The sequence below is a fragment of the Phodopus roborovskii genome, unplaced genomic scaffold (assembly GCF_943737965.1).
Source record: "Phodopus roborovskii unplaced genomic scaffold, PHOROB, whole genome shotgun sequence".
Taxonomy (NCBI): Eukaryota; Metazoa; Chordata; class Mammalia; order Rodentia; family Cricetidae; genus Phodopus; species Phodopus roborovskii.
In genome coordinates, this window is record NW_026126407.1 from 29,139,714 (window position 1) to 29,165,064 (window position 25,351).

Consider the following 25,351-nt stretch of genomic DNA (forward strand, 5'->3'; position numbering starts at 1 on the left):
AGTGACTACTGGATGGGCAGGAGGCTTCCACTTAGGATGGTTAAAAAAAATATCCTGGAACTAAATAGTGATGCTGGCTAGACATCCTGAATAAGAGAGCACCGGGCCACGCTTAAATGGCTACCATGTCCAACCACAGGCTACATTAATTATATATAATCAGTGAATAAAAGGCCTGAGTAAGTAAGTAACTCACTGGCTAAAAGACAGACATAGGACAACAATAATGGTCGGGGAACCCCAGACTCCAAGCCAGGGACTCAGTAGACATCACATGGTCTGTTCAAGGAAGAGCTCCTGGGGCCACACAGGGGACAGGAATGAAGGCTGAGTGCTGCCAGGGTCCTCATTTCTCATGGAATGCTGGGAAATCCTCTTGAATATTAGCTTTGTTTGCCTTTGGTTTGTTTTTAATCTCTCTTTCCCACCCCTACTGGGATGAGGGTGGGAACTGGAGGGCTGGGGAGGGAGTAGTTGAGGGAGGGGGATGGGTGGGTGCAGGTACACACTTGCAGTGACATGTGTATGGAGTCCGAGCAACCACATGTTCTCTTCTGTCTCTAGGTGGGTTCAGGGTCAGGTTTCTTGGCAAGTGCCTTTACCCTCTGAACCATCATGCTGGCCCCACATTGATTTTTTTTTTTTTTTTTTATCCACATGAGGAAAACAGAGTATAAGGTATTCTGCCATTCTGTAGCTAGCAGTTCTCACTGTCCTCTGAGATCGAGAAGGTTCTAGGTTCACAACTTTTAGGTCTCTGGCTACATTAGTATTGTTTAAATATGTCTTCTTAAAGAATATAGAATCTTTTCGCAGCTAACCACTAGGCCGATCTCCCAGAGTCCAGTTAAAGAGAGGGAGGAGTGAATATGAGCGAAGGGATCAAGACCTTGATAGGGAAACCCATAGAAACTGACTGACAGCTGGAGAACCTGCAAAGGACCAAACTAGCCCCCCCAATGCAGGTGACAGTGGGTGGTTTGGGCAGTTTGTGGGGCCACTGGCAATGGGGCCAGGATCTATCCCTGGTGCATGAATTGGCTTTTTGGAGCCCATTTCCTATGGAGAGATACCTTGCTCAGCCTAAACACAGGGGCAAATGCCTGGGTCCTGCTTCAAAGTGGTGATAGGGCAGAATTCATTGACTCCCTATGGGAGGCCTTATCTTCTCTGAGGAGCTGATAGGGGGTGCAGGAGAAGGTGGGGGACTGGGAGGAGGGAAGGGAAGGGGAACTGGGGTTGGTATGTAAAATAATTATTTTTTTAATTAAAAAGAAGAGCATAGACTCTTCAATGGAATACACTAGTACTAGTTGGACCTGTGACCTCTGGAGAAAATTATGGTTAGGTGAAGACGGGGCCACCAAGATGGCATTAGTGGCCTTACACAAAGGGGAGAGATCAACGCTTACTCTGCTGTGTTACAATGCCCTGTCATGATGCTGAGCAGATGCTGCCAACCTCTAGATTTCCCATTCTCCAGAAGCAAGATTAAACTAAACTTCCATCTGTTCTTCATTCTAAATGACTCTGTCTTGGGTATTTTGTTACAGTAGCAGAAGACAGACTAAGAAATAGGCATGAAGAAGTGGCTAGAAACGCCCAAATTTAAACCAAGTGGTGGGATCTTCCAACTTTGCCTTTGAAGCCAGCATACTGCCTTTTATCTGTAGAGCCAGAGAACAGTCATTTTGAAGCCTGGCTAGTGTATCACCAGCTATAAAGAGGTTTCTAGGATTTCTATAACTAGGAAAACATCAGTTGCTCACACCTGAGGCTTGCCCAACCTGTTACCAGCAAGTGCCATGATTTACCCTCTTGTTTCTTTCCTGTGCTCATCACAGGCAGGGCACAGACTAAACACACTCAGTGCCCAGAATAGGAATGGTACAGGTATTCATAAATGCTCACCAAGGGACTCATGAACAAATAATTAGATGGATGATAGCTGCATAATTGGATGGATGGATGATGGATGGATTACTGGATGGATAGATACAGATAGATAGATGAGTGACTGTATAGAGGAATGACTAGATAGATAGATGGATAGAAGACTAGATGGGTAGAATAGTTGGATACATGAATGGATGGTTGGATGGATGAACAGATGCATGGGTAGATAATAGATATACTGATGCATGGATAGATGAATGCATGCATGCTGATGGGTATGGATGCTTGGATGGGTGCATGGCAGGACTGAGTAGACACGTGGACTCTAACCCCTGGAAAGTGAATTAATCACACCCACAACCAACTGAATCAGGCATGTGAAGTCTAGAGTGGAATCTATAGCATGACCATTTGTTCAGCAAACCCTCAAGGGATCACCATCTCCTAAGACCATGGGACAAAGGTCCACTGTCCTAAAGCACCTGGAGTGAGCTGCCAGGAGAGGGTCTGGGGTTTGGATTTAGACTCTGTTGAGGACTAGAACTGCTCTTAGATCAGCCTTGCCCCATCTTCCCTCTGCCAACCTATCTCCTGTTTTCTCTCCTTCCTGTCCCTTCTCTTAAGAGCCATCCAGAGCCTGGCTCAGAGGCCAGCAAAGCCTGAGGAAGTGCCATCTCCCAAGACCATGGAACGAAAGCCCACCCTTCTCCTTTCAAAAGACAGTGGGTCATGAAACCCCGCTCCCTATGGGCCAGCCGTTGGCCACTGTTGAGTCACACAGCATCCAAGCACAACTAAACTGTGGCCAGCCCCTACTCCTCTCTGGGACATCTTTGTGCACAGAGAGAAGGTGGCTCTGCAGGAGCAAGAGTGACATCAGGCTGCCTTGTGTCTGACACGGTCCCCTTCAGCCCAATCCCACTGGCTGGTCAGCCTCAATGAGCCTCTTTGCATAGTCATTTCTAAGCCCAGGAACTGGCTGGTATCCTACCAGGCAGTCTGACAGGGCTGAGGGAAGGGGCCTGCCTCAAATCCTCACCATTCACACCAGCTCTGGCAAATAGCCCCCTTTCCCCCTCACTTCCCCCGTGTTCTTCTTCAGCTCAGGCTTTGCACATAGTGTATGCTCTCTGAAGCATCTGTCTTCCCCCAGGAAGACCCAGAAAGTCTCTTTCTGCTCCCAGATTATACCAACCCCAGGGCCCATTCAGGCAGGAGCACAGATACACCTTACCCACACAGAGGGCTCAATGGCCAGCACAGCCCAGGTCACAATGAGCTGCCAGTCTCATTGCCAGTCCAATCTTGTGACCTGTCTCTGAGCCATAGGTACCCAGTGGGGATGGGTTCTGGAACTTTCTTGTAAGGATATTTTATGAGCCTGAGGCCTTGGTGGGGGTTAAATTGGAGCAAGATTTATCCAGAGGCCAAACCCAAGTGTCCTGGAGTTTAGCTCAGGGAAGCTTGTCAGGGACACACACTTCATACCTGTGTTTCCCACATGGTTAAAGACATAGTTGCTTTTGATCTGTGCACCAGTGTGTGCATGCATTCATGTGTATGTGCGCGCGCGCACACGCACGCGCACACACACACACACACACACACACACACACACACACCCCACTGTGAAAGAGAAATGGAGGCAAAGATGGAGACAGAGAAAGAGAGAGTGTGTGTATGATTGCCAAATCACAAGTAAACTTTGTCTGGGAGTCTTAGCCTCCATTTCCAACCAGGGAAGACAAGGTCATAGCATACCAACACCAGGGAGAGAGGGGCTGTGTCCAGGCCATCCATTAGCTTCAAGGAGCGGCGGTCTTAATACAGCCCACAGGCACATGTCCAGTTGCCATGCTTTCTGATCTTTCTGGGGACAGTGAATGCTTGGATTTTAATGCAATCTGACTTTAAAATAGCCGTTAAAAGTCTTGAAGACATTTTATGAGTCAAATAAAATTTGTTGGGGAGGGGAGGAAAAGGAAGGTGCAGGGATTTAGTCTGTGAGCTGTGGGTGAAGCCTGGCTTCTGTCTAATGCTCCCCTCCCCCAATTTTCCAAATGAGTAAATTAAGGACAGCCCACAGCCAAGTCGAAGCCACTCTGTGGTCCCTGTTCCTGCCCCTCACTGCTTGCACCCACACATTCTGGGAACACTAGATTCAGACCTTGCCCTCCACTGAGGGTTCTCAACCCTCCTAATGTTCCTAGTGCGACCCTTTAATACAGCTCTTCACGGTGTGGTGACCCCCAACCATAAAGTTATTTTCATTGCTACTTCATAACTGTAATTTTGCTACTGTTATGAACTGTAATGTAAATATCTGTGGGTTTTTTTTTTTTTTGATGGTCTTTAGGCGACACTTGTGAAAAGGTCACCCAACCCCTAAAGGGTTTGTGACCCATAGGTTGGGAAATGCTGGTTTAAGATGCAAGTTCTCTAAGTGACTCAAAGTGGCTTCTTTGGGGCTTGTTGCTTCCAGGTTGTGTGAGGAGCCCACGTCCTTTCCTAGTCCAAGAAACTGGGACAAATATGAGCTCAGTTCTGGTGATCAAGGCTAAAGCTGCATATAGCTTCCAGATTGCTACCCAGAACAAAGGAGCACAGTCGTGTGACCTTCCCATCAGGCCTTGGGGTGGACATATGGCAGGATTCTCTTACCACTGCGGTGCACTATTTACTCCTCATGCTGCAGGGGTCTGAATAATGTCCTGGCATCAGGGTCTACAATGAGCTGGCAGCCCAGGGAAGATGAAACTCAGTCCCCTGGGCTCGAGTGCCAAACGTAACAAATACAGGCTCTGTCTGCCCAGCCCTGCATTGCCTGGCCGGAGCAATGGAGTGGCCTCACGCTGCCCTGGGAAAGGCAGTTTTTCATTTCCAGGGGGCTGGGGGCCCATCCAAACCAAATGGCCACCCTTGCTCCGGTCCTCCCATCTCCATCCAAGGTTCTGTCCAGCCTGGATGGAGTGTCCCCATGCCCTGCCCCCGCCACTTCTCCTAATGCTCTGCAGATGGGCCTTCTCGGCGGCCTCCAAGAAAAACAAGACAACCGCAGATTTCTTTTCACAGAAACGGAACCACTGGAAAGATTTCTCATCATGATCCCGAAACAAAATAAAAATTCCTGAGGTACATTTTAACTCAGAGGCAGCACCAGCCACATTCAAGAGGATGGGTGACTGACTGCTGCCCGAGAATAAGGGCTTGGGGTGATGGTCCCCAGGCACTGCATAACAAACAACCTTGTGCAGGTTGGTCTGTCATTGCTTTCATTATTATGTTTTTTTTTTTTCCGCCAAGATTTAAAAATGAAATCTTATGTAAAACTGTGATGCCCAGCCTCCCTTAAAACTTCAGAGGCCTTCCTGGTGCTACCCACTAATATCTACCTGTGCCCCTACTCCCAGCCCACTCCACCCACTGCCCATCTAGCCCTCATGATGTCCACATGATCTCCTCTGCCCTGTGTGGATGCTGGATTCCTGGCTCTGAACAAGGTGTCAGGGAAAAAAGCTCCTGCCTTTGAAAGCTCTGACTTCTCCCAAGCTGTATTCCTGAGCTCAGCTGCTGCATCTCAGGTCCCCATCCCCCTCCCCACAACTTCTCATGACCACAGGCTTCAGGCTGAGTGGATAGATTCGAACAGCCACCATGACTCTTGTTCCTAATCTGACTTCACACCAGCCCCTTGACATATACTAATCTCTAGTCAGTTCAACTCTCTGAATCCCATTCCTTAAATATTGCTGGAGGCTCATGATTTTGGTCTGGTCTGGGAGTCTCTGGCAAACTCAAGGTCCTCACCTATCCCAGCTCTCTGACCTCCTAACCATACCACTTGCTAAGTTCACTTGTCCTCCCCAGCATGGCTGCTCCATCCCTGGCCCCAGCCCTGCCACGTGAACTGTCAAAAAGCTACATATCAAAAGATTGGATACAGGTCCTGATGGCACAGCCCACAGAGTGCCTGTAGTCAAGCCAAAGAAAGGATCCACACCCCAGGGCACAGAACCAGGCAGCGTTTCTGCCAGCTGGGAATCTGCAGATGGACTCCAGCGTGTGTCCAGAGAGACTCAAACAGAAGCCTTAAGAAAATGTCTAGCCACACAGAAGCCTGCTCAGGTCTGCATCCCAGCAGAGAAGAGGGGATTCCTACAAGCACCAGCTTGGCTGGTCTGCAGGGCCTGAGGCTGGGGAGAGGGCTGAGCCAGATCTCTGTCTCCTTTGTAACCCTGGGTGATTCTAAAAGGGAATGCAAGCCTGCCAGCCTGCCTGGTAGGCAGCATCATCCCCCAAGCTGCGCAGGAATGGTCTGCCAGGTCACACACACACCCCGCCCGTGCCCCCATGGTCTTATTAACATACCTGGTTGCTAACACACTTTCTACAGCTACTGTGTTCAGGCCACAGAGTCATCCTCAGAACAGCCTCCTCCTGGTTCACTGCTTCTTCCTTCCATCTCCCCTCCATGGAAAACAGACCACACCACTCACAGCCAGGGCACAGAAGCCCTAGCCCAAGACTAAGTCCAAGCAGACCACTGAGATCTGCCCTTCAGGCCCCTCTGGCCCTCACCCTGCCCTGCCTGTTGGATTCCCAAACAAGCAGAGTTCACTCCTACTCGAAACCCTCTCAGTCTTATGCTCTCGGCTCTATTTCCCTCTTAGTAACTTGCAAGCTACACAAGATCACAACACTAGTATGGCATTGCCTGCCATACTTTACCCTGCAGACAGTAATGATCTGGGCTGTTCACTGTGAGCTGATTGATTCTGAGGGGGCACCCACAGAAGGGTGTCCCCAGATCCTGGAGCTCAACAGTACTGTGCCCTGTTATGAGAGCTCCTTGAATATTTGTCGAATGAGTTGAATGAATGAGTGAACAAGAAATAAGGGTTCCACTGGACTGTCTGTGTTCAAAGACAATAGAGATAGTTTATCTGGGGATGGTAAAGCAATTATCCCAACCCCTATCCACAACTGCCCTAGCCTGTTTCCCCAGTTCTACAGTATCCCCGGGTAGAGGCTGAGATTCACAACACTGCCATTCCCAGGTGTATCTCTGATAGGCCTGTCACAAGAGCATCACCTCAGCTGCCTTTCTTGTCCACCATAAACCTACAATGCTCATTTGAAAACAAAAGTTAAGAGTTAACCCTTAGAAAGTCTGGGCTCTTGGGCTCAGAAGTAAGGAAGTCAGCATTTATTGGGACCCCAAATTTTGGCCACTATGTAGTGCCCAGTAGTAGTAGCTTTAATCTCAGGGTCCAGGCCACAACTTCAAAAGACCACAAGGATGAAGCTGACACAGAACAGAGTGATGAGTAGGACCAACTATGCTTTTTGCAAAATTAAAATTGCAAAGTATCTTGTGCAAAAAGCAATTAAGCATTCCAAGACAATGGCAGGAAAGTATTACAACATGTGTGGGTCCTTTTGCGCTGGGAATTTAGGAGATTGGTAGCACACCTGTAAAGCCAGCCTGGTCAGAGATGAGGACATAGGGCCAATAAAAGGTACATGGACATCCCATGTCCTATGGCACCAGCAACGTCCCACCTCTACAACAAACTTAGGGACCTATAGCCAGGACCCCTGGAATCATAAAAGTGCAACTGGATCCTGGAATGACTGTGATAAAAGCCAGCCCGCAGATGTCTCCTAGGGACAGCTGTGCTTCAGGAATCAGGATGGCACGGCCAGGCTTTCTAGGCAGCTCCATTCATCCTTTCTTTTCATGGGTATCTAGGCCCTGACTGCATGCCAGCTACTGCACACAATGCTGGGAATTCCCTACAAGCAAGAGTCTCCCCTGTTAATGTGCTCCGTGACCTGGAGACATGTCCTCACTCAGCCTTGCTGGGTTCCAGTCTCTGCAGCGCTGAAGCAGAGAATCAGGCCTGGTGCTAAGAAGCATTTCAGGCATGGCTGGCCTTCAGCTGGGCCTGAGCCGGCTGAGTCTCGCCTGCCCAGGCTCAGAGCTGGCCAAGATGGCTCTGCGCAAGGCTTCAGCAGCCCTGGGTTCCATCTGGGCCCACGCCTCCTTGTCCCATACAGAAGCTGGACATGTTGGCTTCCAAGATTCTATAACCTATGACTTATGACCTGGACAAGTATCAGCCCTTCAGTTTCCTCATCTGTAGACATATCTGTAGCACCAACCAATCCCCTAGGATCATTCCAAGAATCCTGAGAAGTGGAGAACACTTGGGAAAATGCTCACCGAATGCTGCCCATGCTCCTTCCTCATTTATTTCTGTAACCTGAGTCTTGGTTCACTCCCCCCACTTCCAGGACAAGCCTGAAGATGAAATCACACCCTGATGCCACACTCTCATCCTCAAGCAAGTCCCTGATGTATGTGCCCAGCCCTGAGATGAAGAACTCAGCCCCAGGAAACAGGAGCATCCCTCCCAGGCCCCTGAAGAAGGAAAGAGCAAGCTTTGGTTCAGCACTCACTACCAGACCCAGAAACAGGGAACTACAGCCCAGGAGAGAGGCTCCTATCAAACCTGACAGAGTCAGCATCCAAAGGAGATAAAAGGCAGATCCTGATGCGTGGAGCCCAGGAGAGAAACCGGCAAGGAACTTAAATGGAAGAGATCTCCAAAGGCATCCGACAGGGAGGACCATTCATCGTTGCCAGCAATCAAAGACTCACAAGCTAAAGCAAGGGCCAGCATTGGTTAATATCTGGAAGAGCAGAACCCTGAAGGGTCAAGCCTCTGTGATTCAGGAGACTTGAGAAGCTGGGTCCGGGGAACAGGCTGGCTTCTCCTGAGCGTGAGTTGGTACTCAGAGCTTGGATTCACAAGCCAGTCACTCCGCAAATGCTTGTGGGTTTGATGTTCAGAGTCGGAGACAATCAGGCTGCTTCAGCTCACCCCTGTGAGGGGTCAGTCAGAGCTGCTAGTCAGAGAATAAAATCCAAGGACAGCTTCCAGGGTACCCCCAACTCCAGCTTTCAGATGAGGTCACACCAGGGGAAACCGCCTGAGAGCGTGGGTGTGCATCAGGGATCTGCCTGCAGTCACGCACCCCACCTGCATACTCCCATAGATCCATCTTCCCTTCACCAGGTTACTGCCACCCCCAAAGTAGCAGGCTGGGCTAGGAAGACAGCAGTACATCTGTTACCCACTGAGCCAGGGTTTCAGAGAGCAATGACTATGGAGTCAGGATGACATGCCTATTAGGAGTTCTGAACCTATTAGCCAAGGCTATAATACTCAGATACGATACAGCCTCAGGGCTGCAGCGTCCACCGTTCCCTCTGCTTAGAACACTCTTCCCAGCACTGGGCCTCCCCATCACCCAGGTCTCAGTTCAGCTGTCCCCACCCAAGACCGGGAACACAACCCTCCCTTACCTACCTCTCTCCTGCTACTCTTTTGACCCATTTAAACTTGACCAGAGGGATCTTGCACCCTGTAATCTTCCCCCACAGTGTCTCCCCTGCCAGGCCATGAGTGCCAGGAGAGGAAGGCCTCACTTAGATTGGTCTGCAACTTAGATTGTCTGTAGTTCCATCTCTAGCACAGGGGATGGGCACAAAGCTGAGGTGCTGAATGAAGGAATAAACGACTAGTTACTAATGTTATCCCCCATGATTTGGGGAGCAACATTCTCTGTAGTCCCGGATAGCCCCCCAGGGTTGCTGAACCTCTCCATGGGTCTCCCCACACAAGCCCAGCTCCCAGGCCAATTCCTCCCCAGATCACAACCCAACTCGACCTGTCCAGATATGTGTCTTTCTGTCACAAAGTCACTGTGGCTGGACTCTTCCCACCAGCTCAGGACACATTTCCTGATGCCTAATAAACCTTTTTGTCACTGTGACGAAGCACTTGATGCAATGAACTTCAGAGAAAGAACGGTTTATTTGAGCTCACAGTTTCAGGGACTTTGGCCCACAGTTCTTTGACCCATGGCTTTGGGCCTGTGTTGACACAGGATATCACAGTTAAAGTATGTGACATTTCTGCCTCATGGTGGCTGGGCAAAAGAAAGGAGGACCAAGAGTCTATGTCCCAGTGTTCTTTCAGTCAGCCTTCTAACTTTCCCCCACAGGCTCCACCTCTTAAAGGGTCCTCCACAAACAAACGGTGTCACGTGCCAGGAACACTTCTCCAAACTAGAGCTCACCAGGACCAGGCCCGGGATGGGTCCAGAACTCTGGTGGATGAGTCTTGACGCTAGAGTGCAGCCTGACTTTGCTCAGTTTTCATTCTCTGTGTGTGTGTGTGAGCTGGAATGGGAGACAGTGCGCAGCAATCTACAAACCTGAGCATTGCAAGGCAGTCAGAGTTAACTAGAGCAAGATGGGGGCATGAGTGAGGACTGACAAGGAGGCACTCTGGGTTAGGGGTGGTGACAGCTGAACAGGACCCTGGCACAGGAGGCCCAGTGCCAGGACAAGTGTTGCAAATGAAGGAACAGTAAGGGCTACAGCCCTGGGGATCACATGATCCTTGCAATCCAAGGGCTAGACTAAATACAGAAGCCAGAACAGGGGTCTGACCCTGTTCCTACATCATCACCCTTCCATGGCTCCATGATGCTCCAGCTTAGGCTCAAGAGAGAGGGTGTGATTAAAAAACAGAAAAATAAAGCCCGAGATGGGGGAGGAGAGAGCCAGACAGACACCAGCGTTTCCACCTAATTGCATGACCTTTCCCCAGCTCAGAGTTCCTTCGGGGCCAAGTGCATAGTGCTGGTTGGGATTCATTTCAAAGAGAAATGGGTCAAGGAAAATTGGAAATTTTTATAGAAAACACTTCAGGCTTGGTGCTGGCTGAAGTGTCTGCTGCCCTGCCGAGAATTTGGGGAGGAATTGGGGCTGTGGTCAGAGGTCCTCGGCTGCTGTGGATAGCAGAGTTCACATCTCCAGCCCCCGTCCTGTTTCTGAGCTGCACCTGAGCTGCCCTCACTCTTTTGTCTCTGTCATCATGGCAGCTGGCTTCAGGGCTGCTGTTGGGACCCTCTGAGTCCCCCAAAGCCCCTGTCCAGGAGGCCCACAGATGCTTACTGCTTACACCTCTGTAACACACAAAGCCCTTTATCTTTTACAGTTCTTCATGGGAGGCACCAGGTATGTGAAAGGAGCCTTGCCCAGTCCTGAGGGGTGTGTGTGTGTGTGTGTGTGTGTGTGTGTGTGTGTGTGTGTGTGTGTGTGTGTGTGTATGCCTGAGTTTGATATTGGGTTTCTTCCTCCATTGATCTCTACTTTACTTATGAGAGGAGGTCTCTCTCTCGCTGAACTGGAAGCTTGCCAGTTCAGCTAGTTTATCACCAGCTTGCCCCAGGGATCCCCTATCTCCACTCTGCAACACTTGATTACAGGCCAGGTGCCAGGTCCACCTGATGTTTTATATGGGTGCTGGGATCTGAACTCCATCCCTCATACTTGGGGGGGGGCATGTATTTTATCCACCCTGCCGTCTCCCTTGCCCTCTGAGATGTGGTCTGAGTAGACCCAGAAAGTCCTGTCCCCAGCATAAATGCTACCCATGTGCAGAGTTGTCCCCAGAGACATAGCACATCTCTTCCAGGAATTGGCATCTGCTGTGTTGGAGACCTGCAGAGAGCAGACCTGGCCAGCCAAAGGCCGCTGTAACCACCAGACACAGCTAGCCTTATTAATTAAACTTCAGGCACACCTGTGAGCCAAACACCTCTTCATTTCTGAGCTGTGTGCTGTCTGGATCCGCCAGAAAAGCTCTCTGGGAGACATTTGCAACCCAAATCCAGGGCAAGCAAGGCAAAGCATTGATTCATTGTGTCTGGAGAAGAGGCAGAAGGGACATCAAGAGCTGAGGGGACTGGTGGTTCCCAGAGAAACGTCTCTGGAATCTTAACACTGGAGCAGGACAGGGCTCTGGACAAAGACGTGAGGTTGACCTTGTCTCATGCCAACAGCTCATCGCTGCACCTATTTAGTGATGGGGAAACTGATCACCAGGGGGTGTGGTGCCTTTTCAGGGCCCTATCATCAGCCACTTAGCCAGTACACTCTACCCTCCACCAAACTGGATCCCACACAGTGTGTGCCCTGCACCAAACTGTCCCCATACTTGCTTGGGAACGCTGTGAAAGCTGAGGCCACTCTGCCAAGAGACGCCAGTCATTTTTAAGAGCTGTCTCTTGCATCTGAGTTGGGGCCACAGCCAAGCCAGGGCTGAGATTGTCATCCCCTAGGTGACACTGGTCCATCTATCCAGGAACCAACAACCCAAGACTTGCCCAGGTCTCCAGGTTGTACTTACCCCTGAACCAGAGTGTACAGAATTACAGGAGGAAGGAAGTTAGGGAGAGAAGGCCTGGCACAGGAATGGTTAAACCTAAGTTGGAGGCAGGAGAGAGTAACCAAGCACACAGGACTGTCAGGCAGAATGCCAGGCACAAATTATTGTGGGACTGACTCTTGCTGCCCCTGCCCCCATCTTATCTCTATTGAGGGATGAGGTGGGCCTGAGCTGCGGCATGCCTAGCATCTCTGCCTTTATAGTCTAGGAAGTAAATACAAGGCAGCACTCCTGCACCACAGACCCCAACCCAGGAAACCAGCCCGGCCAGCAGGCTGGGTCCAGCCAACTCCGATGACAGCTCTGGCCCCAGACAACTCAGGGCCTCAGGGAATGTGCAGTCTCCGGCTCTCTCAGAGCCAGCCCCCTCCCACTCTTCCCAGCGTGAGGCCACGTCACCTCCCTGGCATCTCCCAAAGTTCTCCCAAGGGCCCAGCCTACAGGATAGGCGCACTGTGGCCTCTGCCAAGGGTGTCCTCAGCTCTGAAATACGCCTCCCTGAGCCCAGGCCAGCTGCCTCAGGTTTCACAACTAGTGCTCTGCTCTCCTTGGGTCCCCAAGCTGTAGGAATGGGGGTAGGGGATTGAGAGGGTGCTGAGTACCCAGACCAGTACAATGAGCTGACCATGGACAGCATGGCAGAGCCTGGAGACAAATAGTCATGTGCAGGCTTCAGGGTCCCCACACAAGAGACCTGGGCCCCAGGGCTATGGCAAGAAGTTCAAGAAATGGCTGGGTTGAGACACACAGAGGGGTCCTGTTGTGAGTACATATAAGCTAAGGCAGGATCTCAGTCCCAAGTCCAGCCAAAGCCTCCCTTCACCTTCCTCTGTGAATCCAGGGGTCAACCCTGAAGCACATTGCTGGAATCATTGCCCTAGGATGTCCACAACTTATTCCCCAGAATCTACCACCATTCCCTTCTAAGGCCAAAGCAATTGCACATGAGACTAGACTGAGCACCTTGAGATGGGGAGGCTGTCCAAGATTATTTTAGAAGGCCCTAAAAGTCATCACAAGTGCCTTCATGGGGGGAGGAAGCGGGAGACTTGGCTCCAGCAGAAGAAGCAATAGGATCACAGAGATCAGCATGGAGCAGCCAGGAGCTGGGGGGGGGGGGCGCAGCCACCAGGCTGATGCTGGGAGAAGCCAAGGTAAGGTCTCACAGACCCATCTTTTAATTCTTGATCCCCAGAGCTCTGGGAGACTACACTGAGCTGCTTTAAACCACCGAGTTTGTTGTGCTATTGCAATGGCCACAAAAGGTTGTAGGACAGAATGGGCCCCCTCATCTGGTTGTCAGCAAGTCTGCACCCCTTCCCCACTGTACCTCTCTCAAATCTTCCATGCTCCCTACTACCCAGACCTACACCTCACATCCACCAGGAACTGAGTCTGGATGATCAGCCTGCCCGTGAGAAGTCACGCCTCTTTCCCATCCAGAGCCTTATCTAGATAGTCTCTGTGCTCTTACCCTCTGCCTCCCTGCTCCACCCCCAAGACATCCCTACCTCCAACCTCTAGCACACTGCAGCCTGAGCATGCTTGCCAAAGTGCAGGATGCTTGGTCAGATCCCAAGAGACCTCTTAATGGCTACCCACTGCGTGCAGGACACTGTTCAGGTCCTGGGATGTAGCTGTAGCTACATCCCCCACTAATCCCCTGGGCATCAGCTCTGCCCCCTCCATCCCCCACTTTACCCTGCATGGCTCCCTGTAGCCTGGAAAACTCCTATCTGAGCTCAAGGAGAGGTAACATGATGAAGTCTGGTCAGAGGGGGTTGGCTTCCCAGTCTAGGGGAAGGGCTGGCTATGGGCCAACAGGTGGAGACTTTTCGGCCACCCTCAGCCACGTGGAGGAATCACTTGGTGCCTATACCTGATCCTCTGTCTGCAGGCTTGCCTTGGCAGCAGCAGGGCAAAGCAGCCCCTGCAGTGTGGAGCCTCCTCTGCCCGTCAGGGAGGACACTCAAGCCTGACAGCAGCGGGCAGAGGCTTGGCACCCGCTGCTTCTGAAGAGGAGGCAGCAGCCAAGGTCACTGGCACAGGGCTGTCTGACTTCTCTCAGCCCTGGGGCAGTGTGTACAGCTGGGCTTGAGGGCACAGCAAGCCAGAAGCAGGTCCCCAGGGTGGGAACCACCTGCCTCATTTCCATTCCAAGGTGTAACTGGAGGGAGGGATGGAAGGGGGGACCCCAGCGAAGCAGCCCAATGGGAAGTACAGAAACTGCTTCAGCCTCTGCATCTCAGAAAGAAGCCTTGGCCAATGGGAGGGGCCTGTTTTATTTGGTACATATGGTGCTTTTCTGAAATTTGAAACCACATTTCAAAACACCGGAGAGTTCTCATAAAAATCACTGTCTGAATTCTCTAGATGCTAAACTATTCAGCTGCCCCAGATCCATGAGGCTACCTGTGAAAGCAAGGTCAAGAGAAGTAAGGAAGCATGCTTGAGGGCCTGAGCTTAATCCACAGTACTGGGAAGGCGGGGAGGGGGTGACAGCCAGATCAGGAGTGGATTTTGTTGTTGCTTACTGCTGTCTTCATTGAAGGCCTCTGAATTTGCAGCGTTTGTCTTAATGGTGGGACACTATGCAGATAGGTCTATATGGATGACAGGGAGAGCAAACATCTAGACTATGACACAGCCTTTGATTCTGACAGTGGGGCCAGCTGCTCTGTGTATGTGGCCTTATCTGTCTGGCCTTCCCAGGTGTGGGGCAGCATCTGGCTAAGACTGGATCAAGTTACTCCTGTGTGTGGGTTCTCCACTGAGTGCCATGCACTGCATAGCCCACACACACTCATCTCCTGCACTTACTAAACTGAAAGGGACTCCCTGAAGATAAGGAGTTCTGACTTCTGTGACCTGTCACTGGCACCTTCCATGACAGGACAATGCTTATCAGGTGTGATTAGATCAAGGATCTTGAGATCGATCAGGAGGTGCTCCTGTGTCACCTAGAGGAAACCTAAGGGGAGGCCAGCAGCACAGAGCCTGAAGAGACATTGGACAAATTCCCTCCTAGCATCTCCAGAGGCAATATGGTCCTGCTCACATCTCCATTTCAGCTCAGTGACAGTGATCTCTGTCTTTTGGTCCCCCAAACTATGACATAATGCATGCCTATCCAGAGTGTTCCACAGCTGTCTTACGCTTAAGGGCAAGTTACATGCCAAGATCACCCAGTTCCAAGTGCAGAGTGGGTCTTCTGGTCCAGCCAGGGCTTTAGTTGTTGCTCTCACCAGTTTTGGCTCCCTCTTCGAGAACTCAGACAAAGATGAGAGATGGGAGCTAGGACAAGGTCTAAGGATGGACCCAGAAGTCACACCTTTGTTGACACATGACAGGCCCTTTCCTGGTGTCTTGACTTCCCTCTTCCTATCAACACATATTGGGATGTCTTGAACCCATATCCTGTGGTTGCCTGGGGGCAGACCCACAGCAGTCTGAGCTCTCATTGGGAGAGTCTGGGTTTGCAGACCAGGACTGAGACCCAGGATTCAGCTTTGGACAGTTTGATCTCCTCCAATAACCAATTCCCATCCATCCTGCCCTCCAACCCAGTTTCCCCCTAGCCTGGGCAATTGGCCTTTTCCAGTCTGCATCAGTCAGGTTCATACCAGATCCCCTGCTTTGGTTTCGGCGTGTCACTTTTTGACTTCCTGCCTGAAGATGTGATCTCTCTTTCCTCAGCACGCAATCCTGCCACTGGTCATAAAGTATGCTCCAGGGACCTTACCAACAGGATCACCTGATCTAGGACTTTCAGCCTCTAAAAGTACCAGCTAAATAAATCTCCTTTCCTGATAAAGCTACCCTGACTCAGGTATTTTATTATAGTAACCAAAACATAAAATGGACGAATGAAGTGCTGTGGTGCCTGTGTCTGCTGTGTGTTACTATAACAAAATATACGAGGTAGGTATTGAGGTTTATTTGGCTTGTGATGTTCCCTGGTGTTGTGCTAGTATGTTCATGGACATCCAGTCGCAACACAGTGGAGAGAGACAGGGGCTATGTGGAAAAGATCAAGTATGGGCAGTGAGCTCAATTTATAAAAATCTGCACTTATAAGAATGAATTCACTCCCGTGAGCCCTAACCAATTCCTCCGTGAGTCCCCCAATGAGGGCACAGCCTCCACAAGCTAGCCCTGCATCCTAGCGGTTCTGCCTCCTCGCCCTAGCCTCCCAGGGACCAAGCTTTGAGGACAGTCTATAGCCTCTCCTATACACACACAAGCAAAGCCTTTGCCCTGAGGCCCTAGGGTCCTGGGCCCCTTAAGATATGCTGGTGTGCTATCCACAGCCACGGGACACAGATTTTATAAGTCCCAATGGTCATTCTGTGCCTTGTCAGGGCCCAAGCTGATGCAAAGCTGAACTGTCTGAGGTCACCCTGGGACCTTGGCCCAGCTCCGGCATAAACTGTCTGGACACCCTCCAGCCAGTGAGTCCACCTTAGCCATGGGCCGTTTGGGAACCATCAGACACATTCAGGGGGCTACAGGGTCACATGTTGACACTGGATAGGAAGGCTCAGAGCGTAGGCCTGTGGTCTGAAGCTACATCCCAGGACTCTATCTACACTCACACACAGACTGAGCTCCCGGCTGGAGTGCCTGGGCTTGCAGCCCGAGATTGTGGCCTTGTGTTCAGCCTTGGACAGATTCATCTCCTCCTCTGATGACTGAGGGCCAGGCCCCACCCACCCACCTTCCAGCTAGGCTTCATCCAGACCTGGGCAGTTGATCTCACCCAGCACTGTCTATCTGGGGTCAGTGGTTTTCTGGGCTGATTCTGAAATTCCTCTCCCTGTGTTCTCAGTTCCAAGTTCTCATTAGGGATGTGTGTATGGGATCGTGAGGAAAATGAACTCCTCAACAGAAGATGCCAAAAAGCTAAGCACAGTCCAGAAAAAAAAACCAAGCCAGCTAGACCATTGGGGGAAGGGCCCCAGGGCAGGAAGATAAGCCCAATATGGAATCTGGGATTGGAGACAGCCAAGGGCACCCAGCCAGCTCCACAGTGCAGGCTCCTCCTCACCCAGCCTGAGCCCAGGGATGGGAAGAAAGAGGCCAGAACCACCCAGACTCTTCTAGGGCAGGCCAGCCCTATTGGAAAAAGCGTCAAGGCTCAAGGGGTCTGCCCTGAGCTCTCTGGGACTGATTTTTCTCACCCCTATCAGCTGTTATGAGGGAACAAAAGCTGACTCTGTCCAAGGGCAGTTGGTTGGCAGAGAGTGAGGACCTCCCTCCAGGTCTGGAACACTTCCTCCACCCATTTTCCCTCCAGGTACTCTCATGCAAGAAAGCCCAAGGGTGGGAGTGAGGCTGAGGCTTAGGGAAGGCTCAGCAGGTAGCCCCCAGAAGTCCAGCTGTCGACAGCTAAGGTAGATGGCTATTCATTACCAGGGGAGAGGGGGCAGCCAGAAATATTAATTATGTCCAGGAAATACTAGTGTGCCAATGAACAATTCCTTTACTGAGGTCCCTGACATGGTGTCTTAAAATTAGAACGGTACCCTGCCAGGCTGTGCCCAATTGATCTGTCACACCAGATTGTCAGAGGGAACTAAAATAAATGTGCTGGGGTTCCCTTAGAGGAGCAGGGTGATTTTAACAGATCATAGTACAGGGAGGGGGCTGGTCAGTCAGGGGAACCTACTCACTAGATGCCTGCAAATGTGCCTGACCCAACATTCTGGGCTCCCTGACCATGGCTGCCCCCACCTCTGCTTCATGGCTTTACTCAGCCTGGGCTCCACATCCAAGACCAAGGGCTAAGCACCCAAATACCCAGATGCTCAGCTGCCTGGCAAAAGCTGGGCACAGACAAGGAGGCTTCATCTACATACCGGAACCCTGGAACTTGCAAGAGCACTTTAGATCCTGCCCCAGATCCCTGCACAATCCAGTACCCCAAATCCAGAGACCTTTGGGGGTGGGTCAGGCTGTCTTGGTCACTCAGTAGCTCCTCCCATATTCCTCGCCCCAAAGCACCCTGTGATTCTAAGTTGAAAATGGTAAGACCCTATTAGTGTGCATGGAAGACAATGGGGTTGTTGGAGCTACTCTGGAGTCTTTTCAAGGTGTGTCCTGGGGTAGGAGGAGTAGAGAAAGAATGCTTGGGCCTTCTCTTCCGAGTGAGCATGGAAACTCAGGGATAGACGTAGGCACCATCCCAGAGACCGCAACAGTACAGGGGCTGTCTGGAGGGCACAAGAAACTGTCTGGACTGACACAGCTCTCTCCTGTTCCCCAGATGGACCATTAGACAGTCTTCTCTTCCCTCTGTGAGGGCCCTAGACCTGTAAGCAGTGAGGACCTCCACTATTGGTTACCAATATGTACTCAGAGCCCTCTGCCTCAATACCGAGGCACCCCACATGCTATGCATCCAGCCAGTGAGGCTGGGCCCAGCTTCAGCCTCCAATCAGGCCTGCAGGAGACCTGAGTTTCCTTGGGAACCAGGAATAGACAGTCAGGAGGCATCCAGTGCTCTCCACCCAGCCTGTCCTTCTGCAGCAGCCTTACCTGTGTCCAGAGCCTGTGGTCCCGCCAGAGGAGGGGGTTTGGGGGTGGGTGGTCGGCGATACACCACATGCACTCGGCCTTGTTCAGCCTCCTGATCCATCTGCCCCCTTTCCAAGGGCTCAATAAAGAACTCCTCTTCCTCCATACGGATCAGACCAGCCTGCAGAGGCAAAGTGGAGAAGTTCAGACTCCCAGCACATAGACAGAGGGAGAGCAGCAAGGAGGGTCCCCTAGGGCAGTACCTCCCTCTGGAACATCTTAACATCTGGAGAATGCAGGCAGGGAGTCCTCATCTGCTCAGACTTCACTTGGAAGCCTGAGCTGTAGGAAGGTGCTGAGCCCTGTCTGGGGAGAGACAGTAACCCCCATCTCACATCTCCATACTCCTTCCAGAAAAGTCTTTCTAAAGCCCAAAATGTCAAGAGCAGCCTGAGGGAGTTCAAGTTTAGCTGCAGGCCCATATGTGGGCCTAGGAGGACACAATGTTGCATCAAATACAAGCCACCTCCAGGAAAAGTCATTCCAAGACACAGGTCAAAAACATCAGCCAGGAACTGCATCCACCCACAGACACATTCAGTTTAGTCCAAGCAATACTTTCTTAAGAGAGAAGGGTGGGGGGGGGGGAGATCTCAAACCAACTATGCCGCATAGCTTGACCTGTAACTTCTAAGCTCTGCCTCCATGTCTTGAGTGCGGCAATTAGAGATGTTACCACTATGCCCAAGTTAGGCAAGCTGTCTGCCAACTGCGTATGCATGCGACAGCACAGACATGAGGGTCAGAAGTCAATCTCCAATGCCTTCTTCCTATCTCGGTTATACAGAGTCCCTTTGTGGCCTTTACAGTGGGTGTGCCAAGCTAACTGGCCTGCAAACTTTCCTAGATTCTCCTGTCTCCTCCCAGCCCCACCCAAACCTTCCCATAGGGTGCACATTCTGGAGATTTGAACTCAAGCTCCCATGCTTTGCACAGGAATTGTTTTTACTCCGGGAGCCATCTCTAAAGTCCCAAAGAATACTTTTTAATGCTGTGAATCCAACCACTAAAATGATGAAATCCCAGGAACTGCAGGCATGGTCAAGAGTGCCTGCTGTTCTCGCAAGGTCTGTTAGACTTCTCATAACATCCAGGAACTCCACCCCCAGGAGATCCAATGCCTTCTAGTCTCCCAGGACAACCACATTTACATGGACATACCCCCGCACAGACACATGTGTACACTAACTAAAAATATATCTTGAAATAAAATGTAAATCTTTAAAAAAAAAAAAAAAAGGAAAATGTGACTTTTCTTGGAAAACAGTCTTGACCAAATTAAGCTACACACTCCGTGGCCATGGACACCTTGGACAGACATACCCCCCTGTGGCTGGTCACAGTTCCCCTCCCTCTGTCCACCCTTGCCATAAGATCAAACTCTATAACATGTGTTGACTGCATGGGGCTTCCTGCTGACCCTTCTGTCTGCATTCAGGTTGCTGTGTTCTGTGTCACTCAAGGCTGTCAGCTTGCACCTGTTTGAGCCTCACATTGGTCACTAGGTTGTGTGTGGACACAGCTGAGCCACTGACCCCAAACTTGCCATACATGAGTGTGGGAGTTCCTGCTGTCATCTCCCACCTGGGCCACCTGGTAATAAACCCCCATTCTCTCTTTCACATCTGGCTCAGAGCCTCCCAAAGGTCCTTTCTCTGATGCAGTCACCTGGTACCACTCAGATCACCTGCCCCTCATTCACGCCAGTTCCCACACTTTGCTTCTTTGGCCTGTCATCTGTAAGTCGTAAGTCTCACATTGTGCCTAGTCCTCCACATCAGACCATTATGACCCATGGGGGATTTGCACAGCTTCCATTAATGGTTCAGATTTAAGGTATAGGGGGAGTCCACTACAATAACAGAGGCTCGGGTTCTCTCAGACAATCAGAAGGGCTGGCGTTTCTGTTGCTTGAACTTAGCTGGTATTGGCTAGGGTTCCCTGTCTAGTGTCTGGCTTCACCCATCCAGATGTTCAGAGACTTTCCTCTCCCCCCCCCCAAATAACACAAATGGTATCTGTCACATCATCATCCTGACCAAAAGAACCAGAGTATAGGCCATCAGCCTTTCCCCTGACCTCAGGGAGCCCTGTGGGTCCTATACTGTTGCTAGCTCTGAGGACAGAAGTGCAGTTGTCACTCTGATGGGACCTGCTAAGCATTTGTCGTCAGCACTTGAGTCTAGTGTAGGATGCTAGATGCAGCCATACACCTGATGCCTTTAATTTGGAAGAGCCCAGGTGCCAGGGGGTAATGCCCATTGGGAAGAGTAGCTCCAGTCACAGGCAAGGGCTGGTGGAGGGACCAACTACACAGAGGACAACATCAAGACCAGACTCAAGAAACAAGGCTGATGTCCAGCCAAAACCTGCCCCAATCCTTTCTATTAGTCAGAAAAGTTAGAGAGGGGAACCACATGTAGGTGAGAGATATGGCATGTAGAAAGCCCTAGAGAGAAGGGCTACCATCAATGGAACAGGCTGACTGTTTGGGTGGCTGGGAACCTGGGGGTAAAGCTTATAGCATGGAATGCAGAATATGTCTCCGTGGGAAGGGTAGTCAGCAGCCTGAAGGCCTCTGGGCAGGGACAACTTAATGTGACTCACAGCTTAATGTAAGAACAAGCCATGGGTTCCTGGGGGCCAATAGCAGGGCCTGGATGAGGCATATAGATTCCAGGAAAATGAGGAAGCCAAATTTGGAATAAGACCCGGGAACAGATCTGACTCTGCTAGGAGGGAGATGTCAGGGCCAGGAGGTCTGGAGTTAACTGAAAAGTCCTCATGCTCCAATCTACCCAGGTCTCAGTCACGGGGTACAAATGTGGTATAAAGGGGGCTCTGCAGAACAGACTCAGCGGGGGCTCTGACACTTGGGAGGCTCCCATGACCATCAGTGTGGCCTTACCACATGTCTACCTCCATGTAGGAGGAGGCAGGAGAATATAGAGGAGATGGGGATGTGGTCCTGGAGACAGAGGTCAGCATGTTACAAGGAATACCAGCAGCTGGCTACACAGAACTGGAAGAGGGAGAGCGTGGCCCTGCAGACACCTGGAGCCCAAGTGGGCTGTGCTGGCTGTAGACTTCAGCCACCAGAACTGGGAGAGAATGAGTTTGGATCTCTGCAAGCCATTTGTTACATCAGCAGCATCAAGAGAGCAATGCTGGGGCAAACAAATGGTTGGCCTGGTAAAGAGGAGAAATTCTGAGAGGCACAGAAGAGGAAAAGCAGGGGACCCTCCAGAATCCACTGTGCTCAGGGAGGAAGGCCAGGAGGCCATGGAAGTGGAAGGAAGCCAATGGACTGTGAGGGATGAGGGTTTGGTGGGAACCCTTCGGGCCTCCACGCTTATGACTCATCCCTGGTTCCCAGGACACTACTATCCCTGGTAGGGACCAAACAAATGCTTACAGGCTGAGTGAACAGTTGACCCCCCAGTATCAGGACACGTCCTCTGAGAGACGCATGGTGGTAAAGACAAGAGGGCGATTCCCATCCACTGGTGTGTGCTGAGAATGTTTACAACAGCAAGAGTCACTTCAGTGGATGGCTCCCATGTATGTGGTTTTAGAGGAGATAGGCAATCTCGAATTCATCTTTATTAATAGACTCCTTTAAAATAGCATGGAACTTAGCCCCTGTGAGGGTAACAGAGGACACACTAAGCTGGGAGTCTGGTTTACTGGGTTTCTGGCACCACTTTTCTGGATGGGTAACTTCAGACAAGATGCCAAAGCTCTCTAGGTCTCCAGTTCCTCAGCTTTAAGTGGGGTGTTCTGTCACCCCATGCCCTACCACAATTGTTACAGAAGCCTGTGAGGCTGGGACATCCTTAGAACCAGAGCACACACGGTTGGTAGCCCTCAAGTCAAGATGTTCATGTATTCTGCTGGCTTTCCAATGAAGACACTAAGGCTCAGGGGATGAAGAGGCTTTTGGGGGATACACAGAGCCTAGGAATTAGAGCTAGGGCCTCCCAGAAAGGGCTTCTGGTGGGTGGAATCCTAGGGCAGATGAGTCCTATCGAGGCAACTAGAAAGGAACACTAGGGCATCATGTCCACATGGAGTAGCCCCCTCTTCTGGAAAAACCTTGCATCCCAGGCTGGGAGACATGTGCAGAACAGCCTTGGGCCATGAGGACCATGCCTGACCAGGTGAGGAGTAGCTGGGTGTGGCTGATGGACAGCAAGAGACAGATTGAGACTTCCCTTCATATCATAGGTCAGACTTCTCTTCTTCAACAAGCCTCCTAGGGGAAGGTCACATGGTGTCCTCTTGATGTCATAATTAGGAGGCCAGAGCCCAAGCTGCTTGGCTGGGAACCCTTAGAATTATCCACATGAAAGGCTATAGATCCCTGGGTCACCTGGTCCTGGGTATGTCCCTGGGTTCATACGCTCCTTCCAGCAATTGTGCAAGGGAAAGGACAACTGACCCACTTAACAACCATGAAACTGGAGACCTGGGGAACATTGGCATCTGGCCTAAGGTCACGAGGGTGCTGGGGACACAGAGATAGATTGGAGATTATTATAAAGTGTGAAGCCAATTTACTCAGGCTTTCTTATAGAACCAGAGCCCTCAACTTGACAGTACTCTCAGATAGAGGTGTTCAACATATTCCTTGACAACTAGGATCCTATAGACCATCTCTTTTGGATGTCATAAAATGCACACATACATCATATCGATGAACCTGTGTAGCACTAACCCCACCCCCAAACCAGTAGCTGACCACTGGGAGACCATCACCTAGACATCATGGTCACTGGTCACTCCCAAGATAAAGTGGCTGCCCACCTCCAAAGCCAATGAATGACCATTTCCTAAGTCAATGGATGACCTCTGAGAGCAATGTGTGAATACAATGCGAAAGCATCTCCAAACCAATGCTTTGACTCCACCTGACAACAAAATATAAGCTTCCCCAAGACCAATGGAGGACCACCTGAGATCAATGACAATTTCTAAGGAGAGATGATTACCTAAGACCAGTGGTTGATGGTGATAACTGATCATGTCAACTTTATGGAGGTTAGAATCACAATGAAAATGAATCTTTATGCTGGTCTGTCAGGGATGGGCGGAACGCTCATGGCCATGTCATCTCTACTTCACAACTTACGTGGCTGCTCATGTGCATCACCTGCTTACCTGCGCAGGGGACTCAGCTATGCATGCACAGATTTCCCTTTTAAAGCAAGCGTGCCAAGAGCGCCTCTCTCTCTCTCTCTCTCTCTCTCTCTCTCTCTCTCTCTCTCCTTTGCTCTCTTCTCCTTCTCTCTTTTTCTCCCTCTCCTCTCTTGCTCCCCTCCCTCTCTTGTTCTTGCTCCGTCTTCTTCCCCCCTCTCCCCCTTTCTCTCCTCCCTACCAATAAACTCCACGTGGGTGCTGAGCTTTGCGTTTGTGTTTCTTAGGCAATACTTGTATCAAAAGAACAACAGCGACCAGCCTGAGGCTATTCACTGACAACCCCGAGGTCATCAATGAACATTCCCCTAAGACCACTGACCTGAATAATGCCACACAAGCTCATCAACAGAATGCCAAAGGATCAATGATTTAGTATGCATCCCAGAACCTGCTGTCTAAAACCCAGCAGAGGAAAATTGACAAGGGGACAAGGCACACTCTATGAGCTAATTTTTGCTGGTTTTTTTTCCAGGACTTTGATTTCCTGCTGCCAGTGGCAAGTGTATCTGTTTTTACATGTAATTTTTATTAATAAAAATCCATTCCCTCTCCCAACTCAATAAATATTAAAAAGATATCTCAAACACACCAGCCTGGATAGCACTCTGCTGGGAGTCTGCTAGTAGCCTGTGTCCTACCCAGTGCCTGTCCAGCCTGGAGAGTACCCTGTCAGGAGTCTGTTGGTAGCCAGTGTCCTATCCCATGCCCATCCAGCCTGGTATCTTACAGAAGGCCTAGTACCTTGGCCCCAACTCTCATTCATCAAGGCTGTGATTGTCTGCCAAACCTAAACAGGCTTTCTACTGTGGAGTGGAAGGAAGCTCCCACAGAGGACTTAGTCCCATTCCTCAGTGTTACTGCAAATGCCTAGAGCCCAGTCACACTTTGGACACCAAGTCAAGTTGCCAGTGTTCAGATCTCAGCAAATTATACAGTGGGACTTGACCTCTATGTCCAGCTCCTTTGCTATTTGACTGATGGTGAAGCAGCCAGTGGAAGTGGAAATTAAAAGTTTAAAATGTATTATAATCTAAAGCTATCCTCTGCTACTTTACATTTTAAAGCATTTAAAATTCTGGGGTATTGTAAGACACCCCAGCAAGTGGGCATCTGAATCCCATAGATAAAGCTTGCTGCTCGCCCTCAGCGCCTCCTCAAATGGGAGTCATAAGCTGCAGGCACTTCCTGTGTGTGTAAGCGTTCAACCAGGTCTGTGGCTTAAATTTGTCATTTCTGCCCAAGAACTGTCCTGTGTTTATCCGACTTGTGCTAGTGACAATTGAGGGAGAACAGGGGCTGGGGTATGGCTTAGTAGACAAGAGTGCTCACTCTGCAAGCATAAAGTCCTGAGTTTGAATCCCCAGAACCACCAC

General features: G+C 50.6%; 2 protein-coding genes across 2 annotated transcripts in view; one reads left to right on the plus strand and one right to left on the minus strand.

Moving 5' to 3' along the window:
• The window catches only part of Canx (calnexin), a 1,018,992-nt gene that overhangs the window by 652,698 nt on the left and 340,943 nt on the right, over positions 1 to 25,351 (plus strand). The gene's annotated exons all lie outside the window — the stretch shown is intronic.
• Positions 1 to 25,351, minus strand: part of Adamts2 (ADAM metallopeptidase with thrombospondin type 1 motif 2) — a 193,194-nt gene that overhangs the window by 109,266 nt on the left and 58,577 nt on the right. The window contains exon 3 of the mRNA XM_051180771.1: positions 18,741 to 18,900. Coding sequence (XP_051036728.1) covers positions 18,741 to 18,900 — 160 coding nt within the window. The remainder of the gene's footprint in view (positions 1 to 18,740; positions 18,901 to 25,351) is intronic.